General features: G+C 50.6%; 6 protein-coding genes across 6 annotated transcripts; 5 read left to right on the forward strand and 1 right to left on the reverse strand.

Moving 5' to 3' along the window:
* Positions 1-280: 280 nt before the first annotated feature.
* Positions 281-1579, forward strand: ACHE_20798S (uncharacterized protein; the record flags this gene model as incomplete). Its single annotated transcript, XM_043285140.1, has 1 exon — positions 281-1579. The coding sequence occupies one exon, from the start codon at positions 281-283 to the stop codon at positions 1577-1579; it is 1299 nt and encodes a 432-aa protein (XP_043133862.1).
* Positions 1580-2719: 1140 nt separating this feature from the next.
* On the forward strand, positions 2720-3114 carry ACHE_20799S (putative Yippee zinc-binding protein Moh1; the record flags this gene model as incomplete). Its single annotated transcript, XM_043285142.1, has 2 exons — positions 2720-2818; positions 2881-3114. The coding sequence occupies 2 exons, from the start codon at positions 2720-2722 to the stop codon at positions 3112-3114; spliced, it is 333 nt and encodes a 110-aa protein (XP_043133863.1).
* Positions 3115-4724: 1610 nt separating this feature from the next.
* On the forward strand, positions 4725-5866 carry HEK2 (KH domain-containing protein; the record flags this gene model as incomplete). The annotated part of the gene is made up of 2 exons (XM_043285143.1): positions 4725-5115; positions 5169-5866. The coding sequence occupies 2 exons, from the start codon at positions 4725-4727 to the stop codon at positions 5864-5866; spliced, it is 1089 nt and encodes a 362-aa protein (XP_043133864.1).
* Positions 5867-7153: 1287 nt separating this feature from the next.
* On the reverse strand, positions 7154-9891 carry ACHE_20801A (putative LPXTG-motif cell wall anchor domain protein; the record flags this gene model as incomplete). The annotated part of the gene is made up of 2 exons (XM_043285144.1): positions 7154-9118; positions 9181-9891. The coding sequence occupies 2 exons, from the start codon at positions 9889-9891 to the stop codon at positions 7154-7156; spliced, it is 2676 nt and encodes an 891-aa protein (XP_043133865.1).
* Positions 9892-12481: 2590 nt separating this feature from the next.
* On the forward strand, positions 12482-14704 carry dspD (putative protein-tyrosine phosphatase; the record flags this gene model as incomplete). The annotated part of the gene is made up of 1 exon (XM_043285145.1): positions 12482-14704. The coding sequence occupies one exon, from the start codon at positions 12482-12484 to the stop codon at positions 14702-14704; it is 2223 nt and encodes a 740-aa protein (XP_043133866.1).
* Positions 14705-15263: 559 nt separating this feature from the next.
* On the forward strand, positions 15264-16252 carry ACHE_20803S (putative S-adenosylmethionine-dependent methyltransferase; the record flags this gene model as incomplete). Its single annotated transcript, XM_043285146.1, has 2 exons — positions 15264-15316; positions 15367-16252. The coding sequence occupies 2 exons, from the start codon at positions 15264-15266 to the stop codon at positions 16250-16252; spliced, it is 939 nt and encodes a 312-aa protein (XP_043133867.1).
* Between the last annotated feature and the right edge of the window lie 327 nt (positions 16253-16579).

Raw genomic sequence — 16579 nt, forward strand, 5'->3', positions numbered from 1 at the left:
AACAGGTGGTTGTTGACAGGACCAGAAGATGAGGTCAGGGACCGATTGATAGCGGCTAAGATTCACCGTCCCGCATTCCACCTCCTCATGTTCGCGAGACTGCTGTACATATACTAAATCGCGACTTGCAGTTTTGAATATCTAAATTTATCTTTTTGATACCTTGTTCTCTCTTTCTGCCATTCTTTCTCGCTCTCACTAGACATCTTACATATCACACATGCACCGGAGCGCTTGTTGACAACGACCCCCAGCAGATCAGCCAGGCTGCTTTGCCATAATGTCTGCCGACTTATTCGCAGAATTCGGCATTAATGCAACATCTACTCAACCATCAAATACCTCGCGCCAGCATACAACTCATGCGCGCACAAGTTCTCTCATTCCCGATCTGGACACATCGGAAGATGCAGAATTTGGCGATTTCACGAGTCCGGCTCCGTCGGCACCTTCAATGAGCCAGCAAACAAGACAGCCTCAATACGACGACAATGTATTATTTGATGCGACGCTTGAGACAGCTTCGAATGCGGAATCTGATGACTGGGGGGAGTTCGAGACTGCGGAGCCATCATCGGCTCAGCAGCAGCCGACGCGGCCTGTTCATGCGCCAGGTCGGGTTCAGGGCCAGTCTAAGAGCTCTGATCTTCTGTCTGGGGACTTTGATCTATTATCAATCGAGGATAAGAAGCCACCATCAAAACCTCAGGCAAGGAAAGCAGTGCCCAAGAAAAGCCCTCTGCCTCAAAGCAAACCCTCTTTAAAACCGCCTGAACCGCCTGAAGACGATCCTTTTGAAGATTGGGGAGATTTTAATGATGGGCCTCCAGCTCCAAGTCCAGTCCAGCCTCGCAAATCAGGAGCCACCCCGGCATTGAACAAACAGCCCCCGGCGCAACCAGAAAGGAGCGCTTCACAAGCTTTCAACAAGATCAGACAAGAAAATGTTCCCATAAGTCAAGTACGACCAACGAACATCCCTCCACCCTCTGTCCTACTGGAATTATTCCCTCAGGTGCTGGAACAACTACGACAAGAAGCGACACAAGCCAGAAATAACTCGCAACAGAAAGAAGTGCTCGAAACAGCAGCAGCAGCGATTATATGTACCCTGAAAACAGCCGCACGAGTAATCGCCGGCCGCACTCACCGATGGAAGAGAGACGCCATCCTAAGCCAGAGCATGAGAATCGGTCCAGCACGCTCCGGGAAAACCGGTGGCATGAAGCTTAGTTCCATAAACAAGAACGAAGACATCAAAGAACAGCAAGAATCCGTTGATGTGATTACCATCTGGCGTGACCGGGCTGCGCTGTTCAACTCTGTGGTTCAGACCTCGGGAAAACGTCCAGTTCCTGTCATTCCGGAGAATGTTCGGGCCATTACTGCAAGCGCTGAGCAAGGAGCTACCAAGGCATCTCACGCTTGCGCACTCTGCGGGTTGAAACGTGATGAACGATTACCGAAGGTGGATGAGGGTGTTGAGGATAGCTTTGGGGAGTGGTGGACAGACCATTGGGGGCATACTGATTGCAGGGAATTCTGGCAGAGCAATTCGAGGTTACTTGGCCAGCGATAAGCCATGCTGGTGGAGGATGTTCATACATCTTTTTTCATGGCTGCACAATCGGGGATATCATAACCGATCGAAATTATGTCTTATTGCCCTCGTGATTACTGTATCACGAGACCAATGTGTTCATATACTTCATGCGCAGCCAAGGACCGTTATCGGGAAAAAGCGATAAGGGAGTATGGCCTCATCATCAGCTGTTCTTCTATCAAAACACCGTCAAGTGATAATATTGTAGATTAAGAAGATTTGAAGAAATTATAGTAGCTTGCTTTCCTCGAAAAGCAGAAAATCCTTTTGTATCGTGTTGTCCCCAAGGTAGTTCCGTCATCCTCCTATTTCTTCTATGACCGTCTCTGGTGACGATAACGATAAGACAACCGTGCCGATACGGCTCTTGTTGGAGTAGCGTTCGTCCAATGCCAGTGTCTCGCTGTAAATGATATTCTCGAAGAAAACATCATTCTGATTCCTGTTCAAACTTCGTCAAGCCCCAAGTGTGGCGCCGAGCTCCAGCGGCGGTGTGCTCTTCTTGCGCGTAACAAAGCGTGCATCTCATTTCCCCTCCTCACTCCCTCTTTCTCCAACAGCCGCCTTCAGCCTCCCATTGTCCTCACCCGATCCTTCTACTATCCAACTAATTCATCGAACTATACCTTCGCAGCCTTTTGGATGCCTTATCGAGACCGTTGATTTCCTCCGTCACCGCGAGTTGCTACCCCGTACACTCCGCTCGCTTGCCCCGCTGGATCGGACCGCCGCAAGTATACTGTACCACCCCAGCTCAGCTACGATTCTTCGATCTCGCATCGACTTCGTGCATTCCAGGATTAGAAATACTACTCTATCCGGGAGGTGGGACTATTTCTTGTGCTTTAGTCAGCGTCACGGGGACTCTATATAAACCGAGTGTTTCCGTCTGTCTCACGGGGTCAGACCAGGCTCTCAGACAAACGGACCTTCAAGGGGTCATCGCACCAGGGTCGCGAACAGGCTTCTTCTGCAGGAACAGAAGAATAGTCTTGAAATATTCAAACCCGTCTAGGATCTCCTTCGCCTGCCTTGTTGGAGTTACCAAGCTCCGGATTACCGCTGCTGTTCCGGTTACCCTCTCACGTCGGTAGAGGCTATAACTAACTGGTCATCATGGGCCTCGCATACAACGTATATCTCAACTCCAACAAGATCTTCGGTTGCAAGCACTGCAAAACCCATCTGGCCGACTATCACGACATCGTGAGCCGGGTGAGATCTCCTTGTCTCTACAGCTAGTGATGTACTTTCTCTGACTTGTGTGTCTCTCATAGGATTTTCGAGGTCAACATGGCAAAGCCTTTCTATTCAACAACGTCGTCAACATTACACAGTCTGAAGCCGTGGAGCGGAGCATGACAACCGGAAGACATGTGGTTCGCGATATCGCGTGCCGGCAATGCAAGGAGACAGTAGGATGGAAGTACGACAAGGCATATGAGTCCGGGCAGAAGTATAAGGAGGGCAAGTTTATTTTAGAGGAGGAGCTCCTTTGCGTGGTGTGTTGAGGAGGCTCTGCTGTTTTACTCGTCAGGCTCATATATACTTTCGAGGGGGTCTTGAAACATCCGAGCGTCAGACTGGTTCAGTGAGCATTCGATTCTCTCTTCTTTCAAACGGTGTATGGGGAAAGGCGTTCTAATGGGCATTATTTTGTTAATTTTCTGGGAGTGTCTTGTCATTTACAAATTGACAGAACTGGGCGCAGTCGGAGTGGTTTTTGGTCGTATGCATATCTGTTTGTCTGCGATTCCAACGAAGCATATCCTTGCTGAGTACTTTGCACCTGCACTTCTTGATTAATTATGGGATCTGCTTGGTTTACTTCAGATGGTGACCAGATAGAGAATGGCGGCCTCGCCGTTTGACAGGGAATATTAGTCCACTCAGCTTTTCACTTTCCTCTATATCGCCCCTATTTTCCCGACTTTTTGGCTTTTTATATCATGGCATAGATCCACTGGACTGCTAATTTGAGAACCCGACGCCACAAGTTGCACGAGCGGGTTGTCGAGACCAATGGGGAGTGAAATGGCTGAGGAGGCTATCAGGCTGTGACTATCCGCTAAAACATGAGCTGGCATGACTCGCCAGCAGTAATCAAACTGTACAACCATGGAGTCTGAGGCTATTACCCGGGGTTGTTCTTATGGCGTGGCCGAGTTGTTGCTGGCCCTGGACAGTGGAATAGCTTCAATGCTCGGGTGGTGGCAGAAATAAAAATCAGAATAAAAATAACATAAATATAGCACAATAAAAACAATTGAATATTGAAATATTGAGAGCTAAATAGAGAAAAATGAATAGAAGTATTAAAAAGGGTTGTGGTGTAGTAGAGCCATGGCCGGGGCCCACCCGTGATCTCTGAATTCTCCTCTTCTCTTCTTTCTCTTCCTCTTCTGTTTTCTTCTTCTCTCTTCCCACTCTTCTTTTCTTTCTCTCCTCCATCCTCCATCCTTTTTCTCTTTCTCTCCTTCGTCTTCATCCTTTTTCTTCCTCATCTCTCTTCCTTTTCCCTTTCGTCCCTACCTCCTTCCGTCTCTTCTCCCTCTAATCCTTCCTTTTTTCCTCTTCCTCTTCGTTCCATCCGCGTTCACCGTCACCACCACTTCCACCACTTCTCTCGCCGTTCCTCCTCGGTTTCTTCTACCGTTCCCTCTGATTCTGCTCTCTCTTCCCCCTCTCTTCCTCTTTTTCTTCTGACTATCGCGTCGTCCTCGTCTGTTCTCCTACGAACTCTTCGCACCCGACGAATCACCATTCCGCCACTTCTCCCACTCTTCCCCTCCTCTTCGTCCCTAGGTAAGTGAATAACACTCACAGTTTTGTCCATTGTTTGTCTTCGGCTCAGTTTTTTGGGACTTGCTTTGCTTTTCTCACTTCTATTACCCTTTTTCATTTTCTGTCAAGTCCTGTCGTTTGCCCCTCCTCCCCCTCGTTTGAGTCTCGTGCGACACGCAGTGAAGGACCATGGAACTGATTTTGCGCTTCCACGCAGTTTGTTTGTCACCTTCTTGACGCCGCTTTTACAAACAAGGACCACCTACCTTTCTCGAAAAGTTCCAACTTTTCTACAGAAAATTAAAAAAAGGATATTCCCTAATTCAGACTCGACACCATGGACACCTCCGAGATTCACGACACTACTCCCGTCATCGACGAACCCATGACCGATGTCAACAACATGGTCGACTCGAGTGACATCGAGATCACCCCCAAGACCGAAGAAGAGTACGCTCAGGCCGGGTTGACTCTTCGTGCCATTGTCTCTTCCAAGGAAGCGGGTATCATCATCGGCAAGGCCGGTAAAAATGTGGCTGACCTGCGCGACGAAACTGGCGTCAAGGCTGGCGTCAGCAAGGTCGTCCCCGGTGTGCATGACCGTGTCTTGACCGTCACCGGTCCCTTGCAGGGCACCGCCAGAGCTTATGCGATTGTTGCCAAGAGTTTGGTGGAAGGTGCTCCGCAGATGGGTATGGGTGGCATTGTTTCTAACAACGGAACTCACCGTAAGTACAATATTTTCCCATTCGATCAAGGGGTTTTACTAATGGCTCCTCAGCGGTCCGTCTTCTTATCTCTCACAACCAGATGGGCACCATCATCGGACGCCAGGGCTTGAAGATCAAGCACATCCAAGACGCTTCCGGTGTGCGCATGGTTGCTCAGAAGGAAATGCTCCCCCAATCGACTGAACGAGTCGTTGAAGTGCAAGGAACTCCAGAGGGTATCGAGAAGGCGATCTGGGAAATCGGAAAGTGCCTCATTGATGACTGGCAGCGCGGTACCGGCACTGTGCTCTACAACCCTGCAGTTCGCTCGTCTGTCGGCCCCGGCCCCTTGAGCCCAGCTCCCGCCCCCGCCAACAACGGATTCAGCAGCCGCCCTTACAACCGGACAGGCAACGGAGCCGATTTCAGTGACCACTCCGGTGGCTACGGTCGACGATCCAACTCCGACGCCAGTCGTGGATACCCTCTTGTCACCGAAGACGGCGAAGAAATTCAGACCCAGAACATCAGCATCCCGGCTGACATGGTGGGTTGCATCATTGGCCGTGGCGGCACCAAGATCACGGAGATCCGAAGAAGCTCTGGAGCTCGCATCTCGATTGCCAAAGCCCCTCACGACGAGACCGGTGAGCGCATGTTCACCATCATGGGAAGCGCCCAGGCCAACGAGAAGGCTCTGTATCTCCTGTACGAGAACCTTGAAGCCGAAAAGACTCGTCGTAGTCAGCTGCCTCAGGACCAAGAGTAAACTCATCGAATCTCCGTCGTTACCCTTTCTAATGTCGGTTGATCTTATTCGTTTTACGCTTTCATGATCAGTGTCCGGTCATGCGAATTTCATCTAATTCTGGGACTTATGATCATAATTACTTTTTCTGTCCAACGTCTTTTCTTTTCCTATTCTTCTTTTTCATGTTGTCTTCGTTTTATGTGGCTTCTCGATATGGGAAGCGAGGGTCTATTGAGATGGACCGTACATGTTTGTTAGATACCAAATCCTGATGGTCATTACCTGTTGTCGTCGTCGTTTAATGAACCCGAATTTGCAGGGGTCACCTACATCATGTCTTCGTTTTAATCACCCTGTCTCACCTTTGACTGTCGGACCTGAACGCTCTCTTCCTCCGTTTCCTTTCACCTGTTTCCTTTGCTACCACGTCTCCTCTTGAAAACAATCCTAAACAACACAAAAAGAAACAAAACGCTGTTATCTTGTCTCTGGATCCTACACATTCTCGAGGTCTAATCGAATGAATCTCTACCTTCCGATTTCACGTATATCTAAAATCCTCTAAGGGAACTACTAGTTCTGTGTGCCATGAATAGATCAAAATTCGTGTTCCTTTACGTCAACTCGGACCGTGATCTTCATCCCCACTAGATATATCCACGACGGAGGTATGACTCCTGCAGGAACGAGATCTTACATCCGCGGTATATCTCGTAATGACTTGTCTTGCATTGCATACATCCTGGAGCACACATCATATATTCGTCATCGCCCTACAAAGGGGAAGGCATACTGTACATAAAAATAATAAGTTACTGAGAAATCTAACCCGAAAATAAAAATACCCAAAGGAATAAGATAATATAATATTTATAAGAGAACAAGTAAATCCGACAAGAAAAAAAGAGAACCCAACTTCAACCCAAACCCATGTACAAACAGTACCCCCCAGTATGTACAGTACCGCGTAGACTCCATATGTACTCCGTGTTGCATGTATGGTAAAAAGAAACATATGCATTAATGCATTGCTTGCATTGCATTGCCATGTGACGTTCGTCGTTAAAAGAAAAAAAGATAAACAGGTAAGGTATATGGATGGACACGCAACCCAGAATGTAAAGAAAAAAGAAAAACGCCGGCTGAAAATATCCAAAAGTCGCTGCGTTAGATATAAAAAAAAAAAAAAGGCGTAGCGTAAGAGCTCGACGGGTGGTCGAAAAAAGTAGAAAAGTATGAATAAGAAGCGGGGCATAAGACGTAAGATGGTCGAAATTTGAATGAGAGAATGCTCAATCAAGCCCATTAGCCATTGTTATACCCGTTCACCGCACTATCAACGTTCACCATCGGCCGTGGCCGAATTCCGAATCGTCTAGTCCCCAGACTGTTGGCCCTCGAGCGGCTCTGGTTCTGCTGGATGGGTGTGTAACTAGCCGCAATCTTCGTCGAGGGGGCGACGATCCTTGTTTGAGATGGTGTTGGTGCTCCTGGTGTTGATTGTTGGGGTGTTTCTGGGATATCGGTCTCGCCTGGTGCGGCCGAGAAGCTAGAGAGGCCGTAGCGGCGGGACCCGGCTTGGATATTCGAGCGGGATGTCGCGGGGGTGTGGGCCATGAAGCTTCTGCGGAGGGGGATGGCGGATTGGGAGAGGCTCGGGGTGCGGGGGACGTGTTGCTCCGCGGTGTGTGTTGGGAGTTGGTGGGCTGGTGGTGGTTGTTGTGGGGTTTGCGGTTCGCGGGGAGAGTTGGGGATTGATTGGGACGGGGTGAAGCTTTGCGAGAGGCGTTGTCGCGCTGCTAGTCGGCTTGATTGTGTTGCTGGTGTCGCAATGGTCATGGCTCGGGAGAGGGTGCGGTTGTGGGAACTTTCTTTCTCTGCGTTCTCTTCTTCCGGCTGTGTTCTGCGTGTCCGGAATGATGTCGATAGGCGAGTGAGTCGGCTTTTAGGAGTAACGGTGGCTGTTTGTTTTTCGGGTTCTGGTTGCGGCTGTGGTTGTGCTGTTGGTGCTGTTGGTGCTGTTGGTGCTGCTGGTGTTTGTGGTGATTGTTGCTGCGGGATCGGCTTCTCGGGAATTGGAGGTGGGTCGTCTTGGTGATAGCTAGGACTGTTTCCATTTACCATACTCGCGCGACGAGATTCCAATCGACTGACAACCCGAGCACTGCTCCGTCGCCGGATGATTCCCTCGGGTTCGAAACTCTCTCTCCGCTGGAATGGCAGTGTAGGAGTTGATGGTTCAGGATTGGCGTGGCCATTCTGCTGCGGTGCCCGAATGGTTTCGTCCTGGCCTGGCTGCTCGTGTTGCTTGATATAGTCATCTGATAATGCGAGGCAGAGTTCTGTCAACCCCCGGCATACACTGTCCGCCTTCCGTCGGGATTGTCTGTCGGATGGACTGTGCCCATTAATCACAGACACGCTGCCCGATGGAACGGAACCGGAGCCCAGAATGGTGGATAATATTGTCGCATCCGTCGCAGTGGCTTCCAGTGTTCTGTAAACCTCATTGCTGAGCACCGTTTTGGCTTTGCCCAGCGCTGATTGTAAAAGAGGGTGGACTGGGTTGGCCGGCGCGGTATCAGACTCGGCTGATGGACCGCTTTCCTTGCGACGGTGGTTAGGCGACGAGGACAGGGTAGTGGCTGTGGTCGCTGCTGTTCGAGGCCGTTCACCTCCCGAATTCGAAGCGGAAGATATGGCGGCTTGCGACGAGGGTGGTAACTTGCCGGTCAGCTCGAGTTTGTGGATGCGAGACTTGAGGTCCTCCAGTTCATCCCAGACTGTGGACGGCGCATTGGTAGAAAGAGTAGACTCTGTTCCATCCTGGCGGTTCTTGTCCGGGTATTCGACGCGGACGCGCTCAGTGGTCTCCGACGAGCTGGGTAGACGACTGCTGCGGATAGTCGATAGTGCGGGGTTGGGGTAGATACGAGGAGGGTCCTGCCATGAGGCCCGCCTATCTGCGCCGGAGGAGGTACGCGGGGAGGCGTCTGGACTTGTTCGACTCAACCTGCTTCGCGGCAAGCCAATGGAGGATCGAGAGCTGGAACCAACAGCGGCATAGCGCGTGCGGGAATGGTCATCGAGGGGGTGAGCGGATGCTGAAGAATGCGGGTACGACACGGAACCGTAGGTGGCATGGAGAGGAGAACGCAAGGGCGCATGCGAATTGGTGGATCGTAATTGTTCGGGAGAAGGGGTGTTGTCGTTGCTATGTACACGAGAGGTTGGGGATCGCAAGGAGCCACTTGAAAGACCGAGTCGGGACTATGTATTGCGATCCTCGTTAGCGATTCAAAATTTTCTTTCCTTGGACTTTTGCGACCTACCCGCCTGAATTCTGAACGAGCCAAAGAATTGCGACGGTCTGAATCCGACCTCGCGATATTGAGAAAGATATCTTCGCGCGAAGTGTTACTGGTGATGGTCTCGTCGGGGTCCTGCGCCTGTTTGTCTACCCCATTGAGGGCGCGACTTTTGTCGGCAGCAAAGGAAGAACGATACGGCACATAGGTCTGCGTGGATGCGGGCATAGTGGTTTTCGCTGAATCTTGAAAAATGACGGTGGATTGTCTTCGTCGCTTGGACGCATTGGGATTCAACGCGTCGTCGCCAGGGGATTCGACCTCGCGAGGTCGGGGGGAATGAAGACTGTTCTGGTTGAGGGTGGACAACGGAGACGAGAAAGATGACTGTCGAGAAAGAGCAGCGACGTGGGGGAGGCTGAAGTTGGGGACGGATCTCCGGTGTGTAGGGACATGGACCGGGCCAGTGGTGCTGGAGGTGCTGATGGTGCGCCGGGGAGCAGGATGGTTAGCGGCGGTGGCGGCGGGGGAGGAGTACTGCTGGGCGCTGGCAGTCAAAGCTCGTTTTCGCAGAGGAAGATGATATTCGAAACTGAACTGGCCCTGAGGAAGACGATGGGGCGACGAAGAGGTGGACAAAGAGGAAGAGTGAAGATGACGGAGAGCAGGAGAAAATGAAGAGGTCGAGGCGGGCGGCTCCATCGCAGGGCCGGAGTCACGGGGATCGGCCGCCATAGAAGTTAATCCTCCACGGCTGTGGACGAGATATTCGGTTGCTTTAATGAAATGAAGAGACAAAATTCACAGATTCACGGATTCAGGGGAGAGGAGAAACAGCCGTCGCTTCTATTGTAGTATTAGCCCACGCAGCAGGGTGAGGCATGCGAAACGGCCGGCTGGTCATAGACGGGCTGTTGGGCTGGACTAGGGCCGTGTCTGTGTCGCGGCGCGTGTAGTTGTTTTGTTATGATATGGCTCTGGTAATAGTTGATGATGATGATGATGATGATGATGTTGTTGTTGTTGTTGTTGTTGTCATGAAGACACCGTTTGCATTCGTGTTTGTGGATGTCTACTATTATCCGGGCCGTAATTGGACATCGGGCATCCGACAATGCAGATTTGACAGAATTGACAGAAAAGCACAACGCGACTAAGCGAAGCGAATTACCAACAGTGGACTACTACGGGTAAAAATCAAGCAGGAAATCTTCCGGGGTTTCGCGCAGAAAAAAATAAAAAAAGGCGTGGCTGGGAGGCTTAAGCATGGACCTCGCACAGACAGTGACTTGTCAGACTAGATTAAGGGTTGAAAAGATCGAGTCGAGCATCAGGAGTGTCAGTCAGGGTATCACAGAATAGAAAGAGAGATATAAGCAAGGGATCCATGGTTGACAATATGAGTCCCATGGTTGGAGAGGTGCTCCTTATAAGCAGAAGATATATATATCCGTCAAGTATCAATGCAAGGCAAATCATGGATCTCAGATGACGGATATAGACATGGATATGGTCATGAACATGATCAGAGGTGATTCAAAGCTAGTCAGGCATCTTATAGCCCCTACTATGATCTATGACTCGACTGCTACGGGTATTACTATATACTCATAGAACTCTACTCCGTATATCCGTGTGCGTTCTTGAGTATGTACGTTGGTCTCTGCTGTTCGCTCTTGCCACGAGCTGAGCTGGTCGTTTCACATCCTGTAAATCAGTGTCATAGTTTGATAGAAACCCTTAAGCTTGTACCCGCTCCGTACTTGTACATAGGGTACTTCACTAGGGTACACTAGGTCACTGGTCTAGGTCACTGGGCTGGGTAAGCACGTCCTTAGCTGAAACACGGCGGCAACAGCGTCGCATTGATTAGTACTCGGTAGTTCCAACAGTTCAGCTCTCTTACTCGCATCAACTCCATACAAACTCCACCGTCGGTCCAAGCTCCGTAGGGATAATCGCTTCACCTCCATTTTGACGAGACTATGATACTATGATTTCACCGTTACTTCTGCCGCTGTGAAGACTCTGACGCCATTCCACGTGACTCAACTGTTTCAGGCTAAAAAAAAAGCGGCCCACTTGGCGCCGGCGCTAAACACACTATGGTTTCAGACTTCAGGAGCAAGTTACGCTGTATTCGTACGGTATGGTATTGTTGGAACGGACCGTGCACTGTGGTCGATGCCGATTTGGATTGCATCCAGGTCCCGACTCAATTGAGTTTGTCCTTGCGTGGCAGCTGGCAGCGAGCATGGACGAGTCCTCTACAAGTATATAAGCAGTGTCTTCAGTGCACTCTGTACAAAGCACACAGTATGAGTGTTCAGCACTACTAACTGCAGGACTTGTACCAGAAGTACCGTAATACTGTATGAAAGTCTGTTGACTCTTTCAGCGCCAAGTGGACCTCCATTTGTTGCACCGCACAGGCCAAACAAAGTTCTCCAGATAGGAGAATATCATGATGTGCATTCTCTGTATTTTCTAGACTTTTTCTCCCTTTTCTACTCAGTACTATTTATTCTATTCTAAATCATACTCCTAGTTGGCAGGGCATTCTATTTCAAATGACTGAATTACTCAAATACTCTGTACATATATATACATACCGTACGGAATACAACTAAATATAGCACACACCCATGGATGGCTCGCTGCGCCCCACTCCCATTGGCTCCTGGGCGGTAGAAGTAAATATCTGATTGGCTCCCCTCTCTTCTCCGTCTCCACCTCACAGCCCCCCACTGCTCAACAGCCAATTACAGACGGGCTCAAACGAACTGGTCCGTATTCTTTCTGTAACAAGCTCTGCTTCTCTTTCTTCTCATTCGTATCTTCGCCTCTCTCTTCCTTCCTTCCACACACTCTTTCGCTCTCTTTCGCTCTCTCTCCTCTCTCTCTATCTTTTCTTTTTCTTTCTCTCTTCACTGGTTGTTTTTTTTCTTCTTCTCTTCTCTTCACCTTCACTCTCTCCTCTCTTCTTTTGATTTTGTTTTGATATTCTCCATTCATCCGGCTCCTCCCACTACTCTATATCTCCAACCTCTCGTGGGCAGTCGTTCTTATATTACCTCTTTATCCTCTCTGAACATATCTCTGTATACCCCAAATTAGCTGTCCCTGGAGGACGACTGCCCACAGACTCCAGATTCTCAGAGAGAGACTTCTGGCAGTGCTTGGTATGTTCGGCTTTTGTTGATGCCGTCTGCTTTGCTGCTCTTATTCTTTTCTTGTTTTGCCATCGTTTGATTCTTATGAGACCCCCCGGTTGCTTCCGTCTCACTCCTTGCTGCTATCTGCAGAAGTTGAACATACGGAGAAAATGAACATGGACGCTGATGCTTTTCCTTCGTCCCTGTCCAAAAGGTCATTTGCGCAGGTAGCAAGTGCAACTCTGTCTTGTCTTCATCGTTCTTCCCGATGCAACAATAACGCATCCGTTGTGGCTCCCGCGTTCTATCACGACGGCTGTGATACTGAACGGGTCTTGTTGTCGCCATTCAAGCGCAGGACTATTCGGAAATCTACTTCTTTTGCTCTAGCAACACCGTCCACCTCGACCATGCCCATTCAGACCAGCGCTCCGTCGCATCCCGATTCTTTCCCTTCCTTCATGTCGGTCTTTGGTGGTATCTCTTCCCGCTTCACACCTGAAAAGGACGAAGGCCCCGCGCCTCTTCAACCTCTGCGGGTGCCCTCCTCTCATGGATCTACTCATCCTTCTCGACGCCCACTCCCCTTCCGTCACCGCGAAAGCGTTTCATCCATGACCTCCGGCTCAACCGACTCTTCTCCTACCACCACTATCTCCACCTTTGATTCTCCTTCCGCTCCCGATACCTCTCCCAGCTCCTCGCCGGAGTCGCCATCTTCCATGCCCTATCCTAAATTCATGCAGCCCACACAGTTTGGCGAGCAGAAACCCGCGCAGCCGGCGCAATCACAGTCGCAGCAACAGAATGAATCGTTAAAACCTTCGGAATCTCTCAAACCGGTGCAACCGGAGTCTCCCAATCGACGAGCGCGCAACCTCAAGAACTTGTCGCTGAGGATGCCCCCACCTTTGGACTCTTCGCGCCCGCCTATTGCAACCGCTTCTGTCGTGGAGACGACTTCGCATCATTTCTCCGCACCTCCCTCGCCCGTCATCCCTCCCAAGACTGGTCGACGCAAGCCGGCAGGCCTCACCATCCGCACACCAGGATTTGACAAGTCCTTTTCCAGCAACATTACCGAAGTCGTTCCTCCGACGCCCTCCTTGCGACACGCTGAATCGTCGCCTTCTCTGCATTCCGTCTTCTCTCCCTCGTTTGGCCCTAAAGGTGGCATGCAATTACCTCGACCCGTCACCCACCACGGCGTCCGACGACCCTCTGAAGGTTGCTTCACTCCTCTCCAGACGGTGCCAGATGAGAATTCGCATGCTGGTGGAGCCCTGCATGATCTGCAGGAAGAGGAAGACCATCTCGACTCGAGAGAGTCGCTTCAACGGAACGAGCGCGGCTACCCGGATGGACCCATTCGCATCTATGACTCGGGGGTGTACTTGTATCTGGAGCCGACCGCCCAGGAAGCATCGCAATTTGACGTGGTTGTGAACGTGGCCAAGGAAGTTGCCAACCCGTTCACCAAGAGCCCAGAAAGCGATACGGTCATGAGCGCATGGCGCAACAGCATCTCGGCCGCGATAGGCGAACAGCATGTTCAAAATGATAGCCGCATTTCATCATCCAAACCCGAATACATTCATGTATCCTGGGACCACAACTCGGAAATTCTTGATGACCTGTACCCATTGTGCGAGCTTATTGAGTCGCGCATCTCCCAGGGCAAGAAGGTGCTCATCCATTGCCAACTGGGAGCCAGTCGTTCGGCCTCCTTGGTAATTGCCTACGGTCTATTCAAAAACCGAGAATTGGACTTCAACTCGATGTATGAGATGGTCAAGGCGCGCAGTCGTTGGGTGGGTCCCAACATGAGCCTCATCTACCAGTTGACGGACTTCCGTTCCCGATTGATCCGTGGTACGCTCTCGAAGAAGTCCCCAGAGGAGTGGTCTCTGGCATCGACGCCCAAGAGTGAGGTCCCGGCTCCTAGCCTTGCCGCTTCGCCGGAGCTTCCGGATAATGGTCAATCCATGAACCATGCACCCCCCGTGCCACCGGTGCCTTCCCTTTCCGTGCCGAGTGACCAGAAGACGCTTCGTCCCAGCAGCCCGGGCTTTTCCAAGACCCTTTCGCACAAGCGAAGCTTGCCTCCGCGGCCCTTGCCGCTTCGACAGATGTATCATACAGCGGAGCCAGCGGACCGACCCCAGCGGCCGCGGACCAGCTATGTGCAACCGGTAAAGAAGGGATCGTTTGTGCGCGAGCAGCCAGAATTGTCTTCGATCTTTTCGCCTCGCACCACGGAGTTCATGGTTGCACCACTGCCCCGACAGATGGGAGGTATTGGAGGTGTTCTGTCAGGAGATGTGGCAGACCCGCGATCACCACCGCCGGGCAATGAGCGCCTGATCATGAGAAGTATTGATGAATTCCTATAGCCGGGTGCCAACCTGAGCAACGATTCTATGATTTGCCTCGCATGAGGTGACCTTCGCTTCTTTTCTTTATTATTCACACATTCTTTTATTGAATTCTTGACATCAGTGATGACATACATTATTATCTCTCGTTAATCTTGATGAACTCATGACCAAAGCGGGCTTGCGGTCGTTGATTTTTTCATTCTATCTATTCAGCTACTTTCGTTGCATGTCTGGAGATCCAGCATACTGTTCTTTGCATTTCTTTCAGTCTATTTCCTTTTTTTTTTTTTTTTTCAGTTGTTTGAACGGCGTCATGGGTCAAAAAGACGGGCAGCGATGAACCCGTGCCTGGTAACTGTAATATTAGTGGGACTTCTGTCTGCTTCGATCGAAGCTATGTTTTGGATCTCTCATTTGTGCATAGATAGAATACCCAATTGAATTGATCTATGGAAGAATGGCAGGACTCTGTAATTGTAGGGTTATCTACCTGGACCCCTATCGATATCAAGTGGGTCCGCTCCAGACTTTTCTACAACCCCTCCATTCGAACTTCAATCCAGACCCAAGCATAATGGCAGACCAACCAACCCATCTTCCTCCCAGCGAACTGGGAACGAAGGAATAGTACGCTATCCTTCCCCTTCTCAAAAACACGATACTAACGGTACACACAGCTGGGAAACCTTCTACGCCCGCACCCTCTCCCACCTCACCACCAAAACCCCCGAGACCGACCACCCAGCAAACCCAGAATCCCAAGATCCCTCAAATGAAGACACCGACCCAGACTCAGACGCAGACGACGACTCCGACCCCGGCACCTCCTGGTTCTCCGAACACAACGCCCCCGAAAAAGTCCTCGACTTTTTAACCGATGATGAATTCCCGCTCGCCCCCGCGAACACCTTCCCATCCTCTCCATCTACGAAATGGAATGGAAAAGTACTCGACGATCAACCGAAGGTGTTGGACCTGGGGACTGGGAATGGGAGCCAGTTGGCGCTGCTGAGGAAGAAAGGGGGTTATCGGGGGGAGATGGTGGGGGTTGATTATTCGAGGCAGAGTGTTGAGTTGGCGAGGGCGTTGCAGAGGGGGAGGGGGCATAGTGCTTATCGGTCTGATTCTGATTCTGATTCTGAGGAAGATGAGGATGAGGATGGGGCTGAAGCCCAGACAGAGGGAGGCACGCAGATCCGCTTCGAGGAATATGATATTCTCAATCCGGTCCCGAAGGACACACTGGATTGGTTCCCGCGGGCGAACGGGGGCTTTGATATTGTTCTTGACAAAGGGACGTTTGATGCTATTTCGTTGTCGGAGGAGATGGTTGCTGAGAAGCGGGTTTGCGAGCGGTATCCTGGTGTTGTGGTGGGGTTGGTGCGGGAGGGAGGGTTTCTGGTTGTGACGAGTTGTAATTGGACCGAGGAGGAGATTGTTAGGTGGTTTGTTGATGGGACCAAGGGGGAGTTGAAGGTCTGGGGGAGGGTGGAATATCCAAGGTTTCGATTTGGGGGGAAGGAGGGGCAGGGGGTTTGTACGGTTTGTTTTCAGCGTTCTTGATACTATTTACAATTCAGAAACGCTATATACTGGGTAAAATGGTACATACGATATAGAACATCAGCAAAAGTGTGTTGCATTCAAAAAGACACCGGTTGTTGTACATGGTTCAAGGGACATCCACAATACATCCGCGCTCAAGAGATGGTTATGCATGAATATATGGCAGACTTACTACTAATCACTATACATCTCTCAATATGGGGACCCCACTATATTGAAATTATATATATCTGGCAAATGCATGCCATTCAAAAGACAGCTGCGGGATGTGGCGCAACATGGTTCAAATCACCGCCGCACCAAGGACAGCGGGTACCGCCACGG

This window comes from Aspergillus chevalieri, chromosome 2 (genome assembly GCF_016861735.1).
Source record: "Aspergillus chevalieri M1 DNA, chromosome 2, nearly complete sequence".
In the NCBI taxonomy this organism is placed as follows: Eukaryota; Fungi; Ascomycota; class Eurotiomycetes; order Eurotiales; family Aspergillaceae; genus Aspergillus; species Aspergillus chevalieri.